Source organism: Heptranchias perlo, chromosome 8 (genome assembly GCF_035084215.1).
Source record: "Heptranchias perlo isolate sHepPer1 chromosome 8, sHepPer1.hap1, whole genome shotgun sequence".
Classification (NCBI taxonomy): Eukaryota; Metazoa; Chordata; class Chondrichthyes; order Hexanchiformes; family Hexanchidae; genus Heptranchias; species Heptranchias perlo.
In genome coordinates this window covers 8,318,563-8,336,891 of record NC_090332.1, presented here as the reverse complement: position 1 = coordinate 8,336,891, position 18,329 = coordinate 8,318,563, and the positions used below count along the sequence as shown (strand labels likewise).

The 18,329-nt window shown below is 40.7% G+C and overlaps 2 protein-coding genes across 2 annotated transcripts in view; both read left to right on the top strand.

The window, feature by feature from the left end:
• The window catches only part of LOC137324297 (cation channel sperm-associated auxiliary subunit epsilon-like), a 37,309-nt gene extending 34,345 nt beyond the window's left edge, over window positions 1–2,964 (top strand). Inside the window, exons 8-9 of the mRNA XM_067988438.1 lie at window positions 1,299–1,352; window positions 2,835–2,964. Of these exons, the coding sequence (XP_067844539.1) occupies window positions 1,299–1,352; window positions 2,835–2,964 (184 nt within the window). The remainder of the gene's footprint in view (window positions 1–1,298; window positions 1,353–2,834) is intronic.
• A 2,571-nt stretch (window positions 2,965–5,535) lies between these two features.
• Window positions 5,536–15,565, top strand: psmb1 (proteasome 20S subunit beta 1). Its single transcript, XM_067988605.1, has 6 exons — window positions 5,536–5,739; window positions 11,485–11,592; window positions 12,852–12,933; window positions 13,469–13,598; window positions 14,786–14,892; window positions 15,219–15,565. Exons 1-6 carry the CDS (start codon window positions 5,645–5,647, stop codon window positions 15,402–15,404), a joined length of 708 nt encoding a protein of 235 aa, XP_067844706.1. The 5' UTR covers window positions 5,536–5,644; the 3' UTR covers window positions 15,405–15,565.
• Window positions 15,566–18,329: the final 2,764 nt, after the last annotated feature.

Here is an 18,329-nt window from a genome sequence, read left to right as displayed (position 1 = left end):
GCCTTGGTGGTGGTGGTGAAGAGGTAGAGTTGGGTGTCATCAGCATACATGTGAAAGGCACTAATATCATGGGGTGGAGCAGGGAGTTTAATTGTTTTTTGTGGTGGATCAGCAGTGGAGTCCAGCTGTCTGATCTTGCTGGCTGCTGATATTCAGATAATTAAATTATCTGCTTAAAGATACCAGGCAGGAGTCAGGAACTGGATGACTGGGCCTGTGCCCATACAAGTGTTGGCACTCATGATCCAGGTGACAGAAGTATGTGGGGAGGGGAGGAGTGGGGGAGGAAAGGCAACATCAATTTTTAGGTTCTTTTTTTGATGGAGGTCCCAGGTTTTTTGAATTGTTTTATTTGAGGGTGATGGGACATATAAACCAATCCTGGTAGCTGCATCCTCGTGCTATTTGGGGTTTTTGTAGACAGAAAAAAAATAAATGGAGGGGGTTCCTTTAAGCTTCCTCCTTTTGCATGACACATATCTTCTCTCTCTGCTGAATGCAAAGGCCACATGTGAAATGAGTGTGGGCAATCTAGTAGGCACAGAGCCTGTTATTCAACACATGTCTTGACTGAGAGATAAAGAAGGTTGGTGTGGACATTGGTGCAGTAGAAGATGCATTTTCTGAGGTTGGGTTCAAAGCACATTGGGGGGAGATTTTTATTGTTCACTATTTTGAGCAAAATCATAAACATGTGTATAAAGAATATGTTTATAGTTTCATCATTTATAGTAAATAAATTTTCAACCCCCCCCCCCCCCCCCCGCCGCAGAGTAAATGGAGCTTCACTCTTCAGTTGGTCTATCCCAGGGATGTCCAAGCTTTTTGTCTTCATGGGCCACAGAGGTACATACCATAAAGCTTCAGGACCGACATGTAAAGATTAAATCGAGGTTCCCATGAATTTGCATATATCTCAAATAGCTGAGACTCGTAGATCTCCGGTGTTCTGATTAAGGATTTATGTGCCAGTGAGGCAGTAGTGCCAAAAACAGCCCTTTCCAAACTTTCCCATCCATAAGATTCAAACAGAATAAACCAGCAATTAAGAAATATGAGCATAAATTAGAACTGGATTACCTACGCCAACTGTGCATGATTGTTAGGGGTCGCGTATAGCCCGTGGACCACAGACCTAAAAGTAAGGTGACTCATTCTAGTCACTTTGATAAATGAAAATTTCCAGCCCTGGTGTTATTGCCACTAGGTAAAAAACTTGCTGTAGCTTTTAACAATGTGTTTTGAATTACTTTCCTGTTATTTTTAATTTGCTAATCTTATATTTTTTGTTTCTGTAGTTTCTGTGAATTGACAGCTCGATTTGCCGTAGAAACCTATGGAGTGTTAATCAGGTATAGTTTCTGTAGCAAAAGTAATCATCTAGAGTAGTCCAGTGTGGAGCCTTATCAACATTGCACTGCATAAAATATGAGATTGTAAAGAATTATTTTAAGTGAATTAAGAGTTTTCTTTGCAATAGGCATGGCACAATGGAATTCTGTGCATTATTTGAATTTTAGGGCACATGTGATGGGAAATATGCAGTATGGTGGCTTCGCATCATTTGCATCCATTATAGTACACTTGCCCATATTTATTGGTGTACCCTCAGGAAATTACGGGCCAAAGTGTTGAAAACTGTCATGACAAAAATAGTTTATTTGAGTTTCTAGTCTGTAGGCGCAAAACAATCATGCAAAATATTCTCATCGTCTAGGACATGCGTCATTGTTCTGTGTCAATTGTTCCTCCATTATCAATTGTATATTTAATTTAAATTTATCCTAAAATTTCGACTTCAAAAGAATTGAGGTTAAATGCTGGAGAAACAGTTCAGATGTTCTTTCCACATCCTGCTAGGTGATCAGATGAAGGGCACCATTTCATGCTGTGCTTGAGATGCTATGTGACATTATGATTTGACATACTATCAGGAGAAAACGTAACATGCTGAATTTGTTTTGCCTGAAACTCAGGCTTTGTTGAACCATAAGAAACTGTCATATTTCTTTTGTTGTTCTGACAAAGGGCATTTTGGACCTTCTCCTTGTATGTATAGTCAGATATATTGTATTAGTATTTGCCAAACTTTCATGCTCATATTTCTATAAGCATTCCTCCGTGAGAGCTTCTGGCACATGCCTGGAGCACATATTGAGAAACTGCGCACTCCCAGCCTGTGATTTTGTGTCCATTAAAGCTAACGGGCATAAAATCATGGGGTGGGAGTGCGCAGTTGCCAGTAGCTGGCTCGGTGAAAGTTTCACTCCTTTGTTGTAAATAAATACATTTGTCACTTTAATCTGTGAGACCTGCTCTGTACTTAGTATCCAAACAGTGTTTGGTATTGCAGTACAAAACTATGTAAAATCCAGTAAGCAGATCAGTGAAAGTAGACTACTTGTTCAGGTACATGCCTCAGCTAAGGACAGATCATAGAAAAAAAAAGGTCCCAGGTCATGCGGCACCAAGTCCGTTTAAGGGAACCACTGTTAAACTGTCGAGAGATAAAGTGGTTCAGTTGAAAACTTGAAACTGTAACAAAGGCATTACAGTGAGTCTAGCCATTGAGCTCATTAACACTGCTAAGGATTCTCATAATATGGATGAGTCCTACCATTTGGTTATAACTTCTGAACTCCAGATATCAAATAAATATTTATTTGGGAATATATATTGTTCCAAAAAGTACAAAAGCAATACCGTCTGGAGAAATGACGTTAAAAATTCTCTTGTGACTATCATTATGTTAGCTTCATAAATATGTATTACCTGCAATTTATAAAGCATTCAAACTATATCTCTTAATAATCATTGGTTCTGTGTCATTACAGGGATGACAACACGGTGGTTGTCTCTTTGGTGTGCTCTTTTATAATTATTCTACTCTGCAGCTTTGGCTACAGTTACTTTAAGTATATGAAGATCTTTGGAGAGATGCTGTACTACAAAAAAATTGATTAATATTCTTGATAACAACAGAACAGAGCTAGCATTATGGATTCCATAATTCTCTTTATTTTATCATAAATAAATGTTCATGCAATATCCTAATCTAATTATCAAATGGTTAAAATTTAGTGAAATGCAATACTTATAAGAATTGTTATGTTATTCATTCCCAATAAAATTATGTTAAATGACACATGTTGTCTATGAACTTTGACACCAAAGCAAGTACTAGGTTTGATGTGTTCTGTTTCCAGATTTTTTTGGTGGGGTTGTGGGGGGGATTTACATAGAATTACACAGAAATTACAAGCCGAAAATAGGCCACCTGACCTAACCAGTCTGTGTTGGTGTTTAACCTACACATGAGCAGTAGTTCTAATCCCATGTGCCCCACCTGTTCCCATATCCTTTAACAAAAGCAAAATACAGCGGATGTTGGAAATCTGAAATAAAAACATAAAATGTTGGAAAAACTCAGCAGGTCAGGCAGCATCTGTGGAGAGCCCTGGAGAAGGAGCACGCGGTGTCCGCCGGTACACTTGAGGCCTTCCGCGACCGGTGGGCACTGCAGGGACTGGAGGGCATATTGAGCACGAGTAGCAATATTATTTAATTTTGTAAGTTTCTTTTGTTTATTATGATTTTGTTTTCTATTAGTTGTGCTCCTCTAAAAAGGGAGCACTTTTGTTAGGTTTTTTGTTTGATGACACTGGGTAATCCAGTGTCTCCTTATGGGATTTATAAGAAAAGACATTTGTCAATGATAAATCCTTTAACCCACTTTTCCTTCAACCACCTATAATATCTAACCTATTGCTGAATGTTGATATGACTTCCGCTTCAATCACTAACTATGGTAGTGCATTCCTCAGTTAACAACCCTCTCTGTAAAAAAAAAGTCACCTGTTCATACTAAATCTTACATTTAATCTTCTATCAATGTCCCCTTGTTCTAAACCCCCACAACCACTGATCACAGTCTGTTTCTTTCTATTCTGTCCTATCACTTCATAATGTTTAACACCTCTATCAAATCATCCCATAATCTCCTCCTCCGTTTTAACAAAATCAGTCCCAACTTTTCAAGTCTTTCTTTGTATTTGGATTTCCTCATACCAGTTGTTATCCTAGCGAGTCTGCGCTGCACTCTTTCTATTGCCTCAGGTTTGATATAGATGCACCAATACATCTTGACTTTAATATTCTATACCTCTTGCCATAAAACCCAATATTCCATTAACTTTAATGGTGTTGTCCACTTGAGGTGCTGCCTTTAATGTCTTGTGAACATGAACCGCCAAATCCCTCTGCTTTTCCATATCACCCAACTTTCCATCAAAGTACAAGTACTACTTTCTTTAACCGAAACATACCAGCTCATATTTACTAACACTGAATTCCATCTGTCACTTTTTTACCCATTCCACCAATATCAATATCCCCTTACTGCTTCCTTTGGACCTCATAATTATTTACTATCCCTCCTATATTAGTATCATTTTCAAACTTGGACATCATTCCCTCTAGTCATATCCAAATAATTGATGCACACTATAGTGAACAGAAATGGTCCCAGAACAAAACTCTGAGACACTATTACCCACTTCCTACTACTCCGAGAAACTGCCCTTGACTAAGTGGTAGAACTTTTGCCTGAGTGAAAAAGTTGTGGCTAGATAATCTAGGCTGACGATTCAATGTAGCAGAGGGAATGCTGTGCATGTGCTATGCTGTTGGAGATGCTGTCTTCCACGTGAGATGTTAAACTAAGGCCGTATCTACACTCTCAGGTGGATGTAAAATAGGCACTATTTGAAGAGTAGGGAGGTGCCTTGACAACATTTATCTCTCAACCAACACCACTAAAACAGAAACAAAAGCAAAATACTGCAGATGCTGGAAATCTGAAATAAAAACAGAAAATGCTGGAAATACTCAGCAAGTCAGGCAGCATCTGTGGAGAAAGAAACAGAGTTAACATTTCAGGTCAATGACTTTTCGTCATAACCCTTCGGGTCATCGACCTGACAGGTTAATTCTGTTTCTTTCTCCACAGATGCTGCCTGACTTGCTGAGTATTTCCAGTATTTTCTGTTTTATACCACTAAAACACACATCATCATTGCAGTTTGTGGGACTTTGCTGTGGGCAAATATGCTGCTGTGTCACTTACTAATGCAGCAATCAAAGTTAGTCTTTTATTGTTCCGCTTTCATTCTCAAAATGATCAAGCTGCCAACCCTAAAAACTAGACAGGTAGTCACGCTAAAGTTTTGTTAAAATGCATTTTCCTCAGCAAAGCAAACTGCAGACCAGGATCTCACCCATATCTGGTTTTGGGTAAAAAGGTGACAAATCTAAAATTTACATTCCTGTAGGGAGGAGAGGGAGTTTCCTTTAATGCTTAAGGTGCTGCTGCTGCAACCCGCTATCCTTCCAACTGCTCCTGAAGGATCAAGGACGACACGCTGGGACAAGACAAGCGCCCGCATGCGCAGATGGTATTAGCAGGGGGGGGGGGGGAATAAGATAGCGGCACCGCTTTAGCGCATGCGCCCTTTCATCGGTGAGGCTGTACGGTATTTTGGGGGAATGATTTGGCTGTGACACAGCGCCGCCATCTTCGCAGTGAGACAGCAGCCGGGTGAGCGGTGGTGGTGCGGCTTCGGTTTCAACTTCAGCTCGGGGGGGAATGCCGCACTCTGACGGGTATATGGGCAGCATGGAGGAGTACCAGCACTCGAGGCCCGTGCAGCACCGCTTCTCGCCGTACGCCTTTAATGGAGGGTGAGTGTGAGTCACGTTCAAAACAAGGCCGCTCGGGGCCTGGGACGGTGGAGAGATGAGGCGCGGGCTGCGAGAGAGGACTGAGAGACACAGGCCCCGGAGGGAGAGGGGAGCTGCTCCAGGCCCCGGAGGGAGAGGGGAGCTGCTCCAGGCCCCGGAGGGAGAGGGGAGCTGCTCCAGGCCCCGGAGGGAGAGGGGAGCTGCTCCAGGCCCCGGAGGGAGAGGGGAGCTGCTCCAGGCCCCGATCCCGATATAAATCCTGATCTCGAACCGGAGCCAGATTCAGATCCCGATCCATGTCGGTTTTAACAAAACCTCCACAAAGTTCACATCCTGGTGATAGCTGCTGGGCTCAGTAAAAGGCGGCGAGTTATCGCCTGGCCCCGGTCAGAGTGTTGTGGTGGTTTACGGGGTGTATAATTCAATATTTAGTCCCCCGATCTCTCGTTTCCTCGGGACGCGATAACTAACGTTCGTTTTCGGTTTCACCCATTCGGAAATGACTTCCCACACCCACATGATAGCTATTACTGAGACATGGCTGCAGGATGGTCAGAATTGGGAACTAAATATACCGGGTTATAAGGTCTACAGGAGAGATACGGAAAATAGAAGAGGGGGAGGAGAAGCCTTAGTGATTAGAGATGAAATCACGTCAATGATAAAGGAGGATATAACGAGAGGTAAGCAGCCAACAGAGACCTTATGGGTTGAATTGAGAAATAGGAAAGTATCTAAGACTATAGTGGGAGTTGTGTATAAGACCCCTGGCAGCAGCTCTGAAGTGCTAGATTTTATAAATGCAGAGATTAGACAAGCGTGTAAGAAAGGCATAGTGGTCTTAATGGGGGACTTTAACCTTCTCATAGATTGGGAAAAGCAGACTAGCAACTGTCAGAACGGTAGTGAATTTCTTGAGTGTATCTGGGATCGTTTTCAACAGCAGTATGTCCTAGAGGCAACAAGGGGGCAAGCCATACTAGATTTAGTAATGAGTAATGAACCAGATTTAGTTAACAGCTTAACTGTGCATGAACATCTATCCAATAGCGATCATAACAGTAAACTGGGCAAATCTGTTAATGGGTAAAACGACTGATGATCAGTGGGAAATGTTTAAAGAAACATTTAACATGATACAGAATCGGTTTATACCCCTGAGGGGCAAGAACTCTACTTGCCAAAAAAGAAAGCCATGGACAACTAAGAGGTAAGGGACAATATAAGATATAAGGAAAGGGCATACAAAAAGGCAAAACATGGCACAGATCCTGGCGAATGGGAAAGATACAAAGATCAACAAAAGGTCACAAAACAGATAGTAAGAGCTACAAAAAGAGAGTATGGAAAGAAACTTGCAAGGGATATCAAAACCAATACGAAGAACTTTTATAGCTACATTAGGAAAAAGAGGGTGGTCAGGAGCAGTGTTGGCCCCTTAAAAATTGAAAGTGGGGATATTGTCATTGACAATGGGGAAATGGCAGACATGTTAAACAATTACTTTGCGTCAGTATTTACAATAGAAAAAGAGGATAACATGCTGGAAATCCTAAGAAAACTAATATTGAATTGGGGACAGGGACTTGATTAAAATTAACATAAGTAAAGCAACAGTAATGAAGAAAATAATAGCACTAAAGAGTGACTAATCTCCAGGACCAGATGGTTTCCATCCCAGGGTTTTAAAGGAAGTAGGTGAGCACATTGAAAGATTATAGTTAGGGCATCTGCAAAGTTCTCTCAATTCAGGAACTGTCCCTCTAGATTGGAAAATTGCACATGTCACTCTGCTTTTTAAGAAAGGAGAGAGAGGGAAACCAGGGAATTATAGACCAGTTAGCCTAACATCTGTTGTGGGGAAAATGCTGGAGTCTGTAATTAAGGATAGGGTGACTGAACACCTTGAAAATTTTCAGTTAATCAAAGAGAGCCAGCATGGATTTGTGAAAGGTAGGTTGTGCCTGACAAATCTGATTGAATTTTTTGAAGAGGTGACTAAAGTAGTGGACAGGGGAATGTCAATGGATGTTATTTATATGGACTTCCATTTGATAAGGTCCCACATAAGAAACTGTTAGCTAAGATAGAAGCCCATGGAATCGAGGGAAAAGTACCGACTTGGTTAGGAAGTTGGCTGAGCGAAAGGCGACAGAGTCGGGATAATGGGTAAGTACTCACATTGGCAGGATGTGACTAGTGGAGTCCTGCAGGGATCTGTCTTGGGGCCTCAATTATTCACTATTTATTAACGACTTAGATGAAGGCATAGAAAGTCTCATATCTAAGTTTGCCGATGACACAAAGATTGGTGGCATTGTAAGCAGTGTAGATGAAAACATAAAATTACAAAGCGATATTGATAGATTTGGTGAATGGGCAAAACTGGCAAATGGAATTCAATGTAGACAAATGTGAGGTCATCCACTTTGGATCAAAAAAGGATAGAACAGGGTACTTTCTAAATGGTAAAAAGTTAAAAACAGTGGATGTCCAAAGGGACTTAGGGGTACAGGTACATAGATCATTGAAGTGTCATGAGCAGGTGCAGAAAATAATCAATAAGGCTAATGGAATGCTGGCCTTTATATCTAGAGTACAAGGGGGCAGAAGTTATGCTGCAGCTATACAAAACCTTGGTTAGACAGCATCTGGAGTACTGTGAGCAGTTCTGGGCACCGCACCTTTGGAAGGACATATTGGCCTTGGAGGAAGTGCAGCGTAGGTTTACTAGAATGATACCCAGACTTTAAGGGTTAAGTTACAAGGAGAGATTACACAAATTGGGGTTGTATTCTCTAGAGTTTCGAAGGTTAAAGGGTGATCTGATCGAAGTTTATAAGATATTAAGGGGAACAGATAGGGTGGATAGAGAGAAACTATTTCCGCTGGTTGGGGATTCTAGGAGTAGGGGGCACAGTCTTAAAAATTAGAGCCAGACTTTTCAGGAGCGAGATTAGAAAACATTTCTACACACAAAGGTTGGAGAAGTTTGGAACTCTCTTCTGCAAACGGCAATTGATACTTGCTCAATTGCTAAATTTAAATCTGAGATAGATAGCTTTTTGGCAACCAAAGGTATTAAGGGATATGGGCCAAAGGCAGGTATATGGAGTTAGATCACAGATCAGCCATGATCTTATCAAATGGCGGAGCAGGCATGAGGGGCTGAATGGCCTACTCCTGTTCCTATGAGCCGCTTCTCGCAGAACTTTCCCTGCAGTTTGCGATGTGCACTTGTCGAACTTAAATATATTTACACGCTAAAACTATTTTTGTACAGGAAATGTTTATGAACCAAACAAAGAAAAGAAATGCCGGACTCCCTGGTGATTCAGTTGCTAGGTTTGGGGCAGAGTGAGTTCTGCGCTGACAGATGTGCCGTACTGCAGATAAGATGTTAAACTCAGGTTCTTTGCGCCTGTTTGTGGATGTTGGGTTGGTATTCTGGAACAATGAGATCAAATTGATCTTTTTTGTACAAAAATATTCAATTATTGTATGACTACTGCCAGCAGCTGTCGTGTAATGTAAGTGCAATATTTGGGCTGCTTTAATAGTACTTTTGGGGGATATGAGTGTTATTTTTTTATTTGCTCTTGTGTTTTATGCAGTGCTGGCAAGGCCACATTTGTTGCTCATCCCTAGTTGTGATAGAGAGCATTAAGTCTCGATGACATTGTATGGGACTGGCGTCGTGGTAGGGATCCCTTATTAGGATATTAGTGAACTAGTTGGATTTTTACAACAAGTAGCTGCGTGGTCATTTTCTGTGGTTCCAGTATGCAGATTACCAGATTTATTGAATTCAGTTTCACAACTTGCCTTAATGGGATTTGAGCTCAGGGTTACTAGTCCAATAATATAATTACTATGCTTAAATTTCTAATATAACCACTACACTACTTTATCCCAATAAGATTGGTGTAAGATGGCTCAGAGGCTTGTCTAATTCCACGGAGCTTCAGGTGGCCCAATGTCAGTTGCGTGTCTACTTGAGAGGCCATTGGTCGCAGAGACGGTGTCTTCTGTTGCAGGATCCAACTGTCACATTTCAGGATTTTTCTGACAATTTTTCCACAGAGAGGATTTGGAAAAATAGTTACTTTGTTTTTTTTAAGCAGTGAATTTTCAAATTAAAAACAAACAGCATCTGGGTGAATGGTTGTTAATATGCTAAATGGAAGTTGTTTTCCCCAAAGACTAAACAATAAGCAATTTGTTAGCCTGTCTTGGCAATCAAAAAAACCTCACACTCCCACTGTATTGAAAGTCTGAATATCAACAACTTGCATTTATATAGTGCCTTTAACATTGTAAAACGTCCCACGGTGCTAAAATAGAAAGAAACTAGGACACAGGCAGGGGGAGACTGACTTTTTTGAAACAGGATGCCTGTAAGACAGTCAATAAAGGAAAACTGTGAGGGCTTCCACTGAGGTGAAGAGGTTGGAGATGCTGGAGGATAGTTAGAAGCCATCTTGTCTTACTTAATTTAAACAACTCACTGATGTGGACTAGAGCATGGTGTGATCTTTGTTTTGTATTAAGCAGAGATAAGTTTGAACTCGGTGAGTCTGTATGTTCACCTTACTGTGAAATAAAGCATCTTAATGATTCGTAGTTGGCCTTGTCTCACCAACCTTTGGAGAGATTGAAGAAGTACACATTTGAAAGACGTAAATTCTGTTCAGGTAACAAGGGCATTCTATTGTAAAAACCCTCTGGGTCACTCAGTGTGAGTCAGCTCCCACAAAAAGAATGTGTTCAGCCTGCTTTCAGGTGCGACTGATGCCACTGTACTAAAGAAAGTATCTGTGGCAGACCTAAATTTATAGCACAACTCTACTTAACTGGTGAAGTGTAGGTTAATGCCCATTAACTTACAATTGTATGTTTAAATCCTTCACCATTTGCTGAGTTATTAACGTACTTTGGAGTAGGGGAGAATTGTGAACTGCAGACAGCACATTACCTCTTCTGTAGCACGAAAGATCAAGGTGCACAAATGTAGGGCATAGCAATACGTAGACTATTAGGCATCTTTCATGGAAACAAACAGCTGATGCAGTACGGTTTGATCTTTTTATTATGTGCTACCATGAAATTGGCTGCCACGTTTCCTACTTTGCAATGGTGACTAAGTTTCAAAAGTACATCGTTGGTTGTAAAGCATTTTGGGAAGTCCTGAGGTCATAAAAGATGCTATGTAAATGCAAGCCTTTCTTTCTTCGCTGAGTATCACAATTATACTTCCCCTACCCTCTGCACTCAGTGAAGGACAAGACGCGCTTTGGAAAAATGAAAATGAACCAGTCATCTTTGAGAGTTAAACATGCGGTTGCTAATGGTGTTTGTAGAGTGAGGGATATGGGAGAGTTGTTGACTTAAATGAGAATTGCTGAATACCACTTGAGAATTACTGAGTAACTTCTCTGTAAAGTTTATTGGATCAACTGTATTGAAATGATACAATACTATAAAAATAATTATCTGTATATTAAATAAGCACTGCACTATTTTTGTCCAGAATACCTCTTTTTTTTTTGCATTTCCTGCTTCTATTTCCAACTATTGATAATGTAAGAGCAACTGAACACTTTGTTTCTCGGTGTTTGATTTTCACAGCAAATTCTAGCATAATCTACCTAAAATCGCAAAATAAAAGGATGCCTTCAGGTTTTTTTGTTTTTGGAATGTAGTTCTGACATTTTGATTTTTTTTTTCCTTGTCTCATTTCTGAAGAACTGTGCTGGCCTTAGCTGGGGACGACTTTTCGATTGTCGCTTCAGATACACGACTGAGTGAGGGTTACTCCATTCACAGCCGGGACTCGCCCAAGTGCTACAAACTGTAAGTTCAAAAACATTGTTTTACATATGCAAAGTATTTTGACTGACCTTTCACAGTGCAGGCAATTCCATGGGTTTTTGATGCTTCCATTTCTTAGAACAGTGGCTTTAGGTAGAGCACCTCTGAGGTTGTGGCAAAGGGTTTATTTCTTCGTGCTTCCTTTACAATTTTGTTTCCTCCAAATTCTTATCTTGTGTAGCTCATTATAATGTGCCAGTTGTCTACATAAATTAGTGTATGAAGCACAGATTCAGTGTTCACATGCTGAACTCCCCTAGTAGTTTAGTTGATTGAACCTGAGGCCTGTCACTTTAAATTTTGTGGTTTGTTCATTTAGCTGATGTCTGCCAGGGTGACACAAGTACTACAGTTGGTCTCATCTCCTTGGACTAGAGAGTGGAAAATCTGCCAGGGTTTCCATTCCTGATCATTATCTGTGGACCCCCCTCCCCACAAGGTGTGGGGCAAGACAGTATTTGCACTGAATGCAAGCTAATGAATTTTCCTTTAAACTTGCATTTAAAAATGAAATTTATGTAAAGTTTTCTCTGTCTTTAGGTAAATTAAAGAGTAATACAATCTTTGGGGTAAAATGCTCAAAATATTGGAGCTTTATGTGTGGCTTAAGTTTGATTTTCTCGATTGGATCCCTCCAAATTAGTTATCCATTTATCTTCCATGTAGTCCATTTAATGGCTCAGGTTGTCCACCCTTCCCCCATTGATTGGGCTGCTTTCCTTGTGGGGGCTTCTGACTGCCAGGGAGATCAATCTAACGGCCACTAACTTTCCAGCTGTCAGGTCAGCCACATTCTGGAGGTGGACTCCCTGGCCTGAGAGGGTAGAGCTATGCCTCAGTTTCTGGTTCAGGTCGCCTGCAAATCGATAACTTTTTGCCTGCAAATTTTTACTTCCCCTCTTGAGCCTGTGCAAGGCAGTCCTCCCTGAGCGCTTGCAAAGGTTCTGGCTGCTGAAAGATTTCTCCTTCCCTGTCTGCCTACCGTTAAATGCTGGGCTAAATAGATGGTCCTTGGATCCAGCATTCAAACAGTTCTAATAGTGGAAAACATGGTGGAGGCTGTATTTCCCTCGTTTGGCTATTCTTATCATATGCCAGTGGAAAGCCTCGGCCACTTCTCTTTCATGTCACGTGGATTATGTTGCTCATGGATTATGTTGCTCAATGATTGTTCTGTGAATTACATTGGCATGTTCTAACTGACCTGATTTCACATTACCTCCTTTTTAATGTACTTTTAGGACAGACCAAACAGTGATTGGATGCACTGGATTCCATGGAGACTGCCTTACGCTAACAAAAATTATTGATGCAAGGTTAAAGGTATTTACAATCTTGTAGAATGCAACAGATGATATGAATGCCCAGCTAGCTTGGGAATTGAGGTTGGATGTTGAAACTACAATGCAGTGACATTAACTGATGAATATTTCTTTTGTATTTGTGTTCATCGAGGTTACAGGGAATAAATCTGACAAATAGAGCATCTCCCATTTTAGCCACTCAGTGGCAGCGTCAAGTAAACCTTGATCAGATATAGTGTGATTAGTTGCAGAGCTCCCTCTACTCTGTCCTAACACGGTACCATAGCCCAACCCTCAGAAGAGCATTCCCTAAGGCAAAACTGCCCTTTTAAGACCCCAGCCATTCCCTGGCTGCTCCAAGGTCAAATTAGAAGCAGTTTTGTGCTGTGGTTCTGTTAGAAACTAGGCAGGCTTATGGTAAATAACGTTTTAAGATTGTGGGACTGAAAGTTTTTTCCATTGTAATTCATTGTCTCCATGTCTCTTAAGTTGCAACGTTTGTTTTTGCATTTTAGTTAATGTTGCTATGCTCTAATGACTCTGGTGTGTTTCAGATGTACAAACACTCAAATAATAAGACTATGACGAGTGGGGCGATAGCAGCAATGCTCTCTACAATTCTGTACTCCCGACGCTTTTTCCCTTACTATGTTTACAACATCATTGGTGGCCTCGATGAGGAAGGTGAGATTGACTGTTTAACAGTGACTGTACCTCCCCTTCTAGTTTCTTCCCAGTTGTGAGAATTTCATATAGTAACACAGTACACTGGTCTGTTAATGTACTATCCTGTAGAGTGGTGGGTCATAAATTGTTGCTTGCATGTTCCTAACAAAAGGATAATTGGAAAACACATATTCTAGGCTATTTATGGAATAGCATTGACACAGGTCTGGCAACAGGTTATCTATCCACCTGCTCATCCTGGTGCATGGTATAGGATTTATGAAGAAAAAGATTGGTTCAGCTATAAAGGTACTGGAGATGAGGTGTGTCCATCTGTATCGTCTGCCATGTAATTGAGTCAGTTAAATCGGTTCTTGGAGAGCTATGGATAGATGTTTATCTCTGTTTAGCATAAATATACTATTGTGATTACTGGTATTTCAGCAAAGCTTTAGGTGCAAGATAAAGATTAGAGGCCGAGCAGGCCACAAACAAGAACGTGCTAGAAGCAGGCTGGTCAGCATCTGAAAAGGGAAAAGATGGGTTAAGGTTTCTGGTATAAACCCATTGTATTTTTACTGATTTCTAGCATTTGCAGTTTTCTTTATTGTTTACAGATGAGAGCCTCGGCTCAGTGGTGGCATTCTTGTCTCCTAGTAAGAAGGTTGTGGGTTCAAACCCCACTCTATTGACCTGAGCACAAATCTAGGCTGATACTTCAATATATTACACTGTTGGAGGTGCTAGCTTTCAGATGATCTGTTAAACTGAGGCCCCAACTGCCCTTTTAGGTGGACATACATTTATCCCTCAGCATCAGTACAACAGTTTAACTGGTCATGTATCTCATTGTTTGTGGGACCTTGCTGTGCACAAATTGGCTGCCACATTTCCTTACATTACTTTGAAAGTACTTTAGCTTTGAAGTGGTTTGGGATGTCTTGAGGACGTGAATGGTGCTAAATAAATGCAAGTTCTTTACTGTTGAGTCACTACAGAATCAATAATGCAAACTTGTACAAATAAATTATCATTGGAGTTGAACTCTGTGTATTTACAACTGGATTTCTAACCACTTTCCAATATTAAGTAACGAGTCATCCAATTATAAGAATTTGTCTGCCTTGAAAGATGCAGGAGAATAAATTATTAATGTATTCGTTCATGACGCACATGTTGAACATGTTTTCTCTTTTTTAATGCAGGGAAGGGCGCAGTGTACAGCTTTGACCCTGTAGGATCCTATCAGAGAGATGCTTACAAAGCTGGTGGCTCGGCCAGTGCTATGCTGCAGCCACTTCTGGACAACCAGGTAACATCTTTTGATCCAATAACTTCTGTCATTAGCTGTCTATAACAACTTGCACAACAAATGGAACCTGAGGCGGGGGGAGGCTGGGTGTCTGGGCTGCCTGAGCAAGACTGCTCCTGGTATGGAATCTCATTTGATTGGAGTGTGGATCATGGCACTCTCCATTTTCCAGTCAACAATGATAAAATTCAAACTTATGACACTATTTTCCAATAATTTTCTTTTAAATTGTACCTTTTTGTATCATTTAACTTAAAATTATCAGCTAAACTCAGTGAATATTTGGAGAGGAGGGAGACAATAATTTGCTGCACTTTCTTTGCTAGATTGGATTCAAGAACATGGAGCATGTGGAACACATCCCTCTTTCACTGGAAAAAGCCACACAGCTGGTAAAAGACGTTTTCATCTCTGCAGCCGAGAGAGATGTTTATACCGGTGACGCTCTGAAGATTTGCACCGTTACAAAAGATGGAATGAGAGAGGAAACGGTGCCTCTTCGGAAAGATTAAGACCAAAAACCCTTGCTGTTCAGAAGAACCTTATTGCTGATTTGGAGTAGTCATTTTTCTTTCACACCAATAATGCTTCTGAATGTATCTGCGCCAGCAATTCCTTTTGTATGTTTTGTTGTAATATACTGAGAAATAAAATTTCACACCAGTAAATTAAACGTGTTTCCGTTTCGCATTTCTAGGAGAAACTGTGCTCGTAAAGGCCTGTAATAACATCGCATTTGAGTGCAGAATGGGCTGTCAAATTTTCTACCGAAAATTTCGCGCTTTGTTTTTTTTTGCCAGTTTGCTCCCAAGTTCCCCTCCTGAGGACATTCACACCTCAGCAAGGAAAGAGTTTCATTGGTGCCGATTGACCTCTGATAACTCCCCCCATGTTGCAGCTCTTCATGTGTGAGTCTAGACAGTGAGTGTCGGCTGGCAGTTTGACCACGAAAAGCATCATGGCCGAAAAAGGACCTTGTCCTTGTTCAATGTTTACGTTGAACACTATTATAAAGCAGTCGTCTGATTCGGATACTGACCATCAAAGTACAAAGAAGTTAGTGGGGATAATGACATCCAGTGCCCTTTCCTAATGCGGCATCTTTATTCCCCAGATTTAAAATCCTGGTTAAAGCCTGCACGGTTCATGGCCTGACCTTCATGTCTGAGGTTTGTTGACCTCTGTTTTCTGCAGCTGCAGAAAACAAAGTTTTTGTCCTTAATGGTACAGAACTATTAATACACTTTGTAGAAAATGTTACCCTTTTGAGGATGAAATTTAGTCAAAGATGTAATTATGGGATAGTACTTATTACCATTTTTTAAAAAAAGTCAGTTGTTTACATAAACTGGTGGATCTCCTAGGTTATTGCTTGTGGCAGAGTCAGGGCATGGAGCACAGTTTCTGATGTTTACCCGGTCTGGTCTACACGTGACTCCTGTCCCACACAAGCGGTTGGCTCTTAATTGCCCTTTGAAGTGGCTGAGGAAGACACTCAGTTGTATTAAAGCCACTACCCAATGGTTCAAGGTGGTGACCCACCACCACCACCTTCTCAAGGCGCAACTAGGGATGGGCAAAAAATGCCTGTCTTGCCAGTGATGCTCACATCCTGTGAATGAATTTTTAAAAAAAAGACTGGAATCACAGAAAAGAGTCTTGCCCATGGGCCAGTGGTATATGGACAATGCAATTACCAACTGCACCACCAGGGGGAGATGGTGCCCGTTGTCTTCCCCTTGGTACAACAGCCAAATGTTCCAACAACTGAGCAGTCAATAGCGGCAAACAAGAACATTCATTAATAATTTTAATGCTCAATTCATTGAAAGAAAAATTGCTCCCTTTAAAAAAATATGCATCAGAAAAAAACACACCTGTGGAAAAAGCTGTGTAAATGTATCTAACTCGACGCGTGAACAGTTTTAACTTAGTAGAATTTCACCCAAAAAGGGTTAAAAGAGAGACCTTTAGTAGGGGAAATACAATTAACCAACTTTGACTAGGAAGGGGAAAATTTCTCACGGTTCCTGTTGCTGATCACTACTGGGACGTGCATGTGGATGGACAGCGAATGACCACAAGCTTGGGCTTAGTGACAATGCCCAACATAGTTGAATAACCTACTGGCACTCAACGCCTGGGCTCACACGTGAAGATTGGCCATTCAGGCAAGGTACCGCAGGGTAGGTGGCGGAAGGGGGAAGAGAAATGCAACACAAGTTTAGTTGAGGTAGATAAAACGAGGGCACTGCTGGATAAGTGACCTTCCTTGACTCAAAACCATTGTCAATATTTGTGAAAATTTTACCTGTGTTTATGCCAATTAAAGAAAACATCTCTGCTATCTTTAGAAAGTTGGCTTATATCTCATTGGTACTATTCAATTTTTGAACTTAATATAGTCAACAGCTAGAGGAGATAGAGATACATACAGTTAAAGGAAACCAACATCAGCAACTAAATCTCTTTCTGTCCTCATCTGACATTTGCACACTAGTGGTGAGGCCAATTATAACACCTGGACTGCTGCCCTGACGAGATAGATGATATATTTATATCAAAGCTAGGCATATCGGTGTGCAGGTGTGTTGTACAAATCAATTGAAATTCAAACTCTGTTTTTATCCTTCTCCACTTTACACTATTACACGTCGTGACTCCAAAATACAACATGTATTATTTTTTTAATGAAAACAAAATTTTGCGTCCGATTGTCGCGTTGGTCCAGCACCAAGCAATTGTAGGACGACTCATTTGCTTTGGTTGCTGTTGGGCCAATCAAGTTGCAGAACCAGATATCAGCACAGTCCAGATGATAAATGGCAAGATCGAGAGAAGGGGGGACGTGGCAGTGGGGATAACAAGTATTGAAGCAGTCTCCATACCTATAATTATAACACCCACTGAAATTGAAGAAACAATTAAAATAAAACCCAAATTCATAAAGAAATTGGATAACAGTGGAAAATCGACATAATTCTGCTCATGAAGATTTGGTAACTCATGACCAACAAGTCCATTAGTGATTTCTGAAGCTCACTTTGCAATAAGATAAACTGAGTCCTCCCTCAACATGGATATTTACAACTGCTAACATTATTGCAGTGCATTAATTTTTGTAAGTTGTAGAAAGATATATGGTTTTAAAAATCTTGTGTAGATTATGCACTCTTATTTCCTGTTATTATTTTTGGTCATACTTTTCTGCCAACATTTGTCATTGTAAATCCCTATGTCAGCCTTTCCCAGTAAGTTTACCGACGACTGTCATGACATAGTTGCAGGCTGTGGCCACTAGATGGTGCTTTCCTTCATTTTCTGAAGTCTCCCCAAAATCTAATCATCAACTAACTATATATATATTATATATGAAACTTGCAATTATATAGTGCCTTTAACGTAGAAAAACATCCCAAGGTACTTCACAGAGGTGT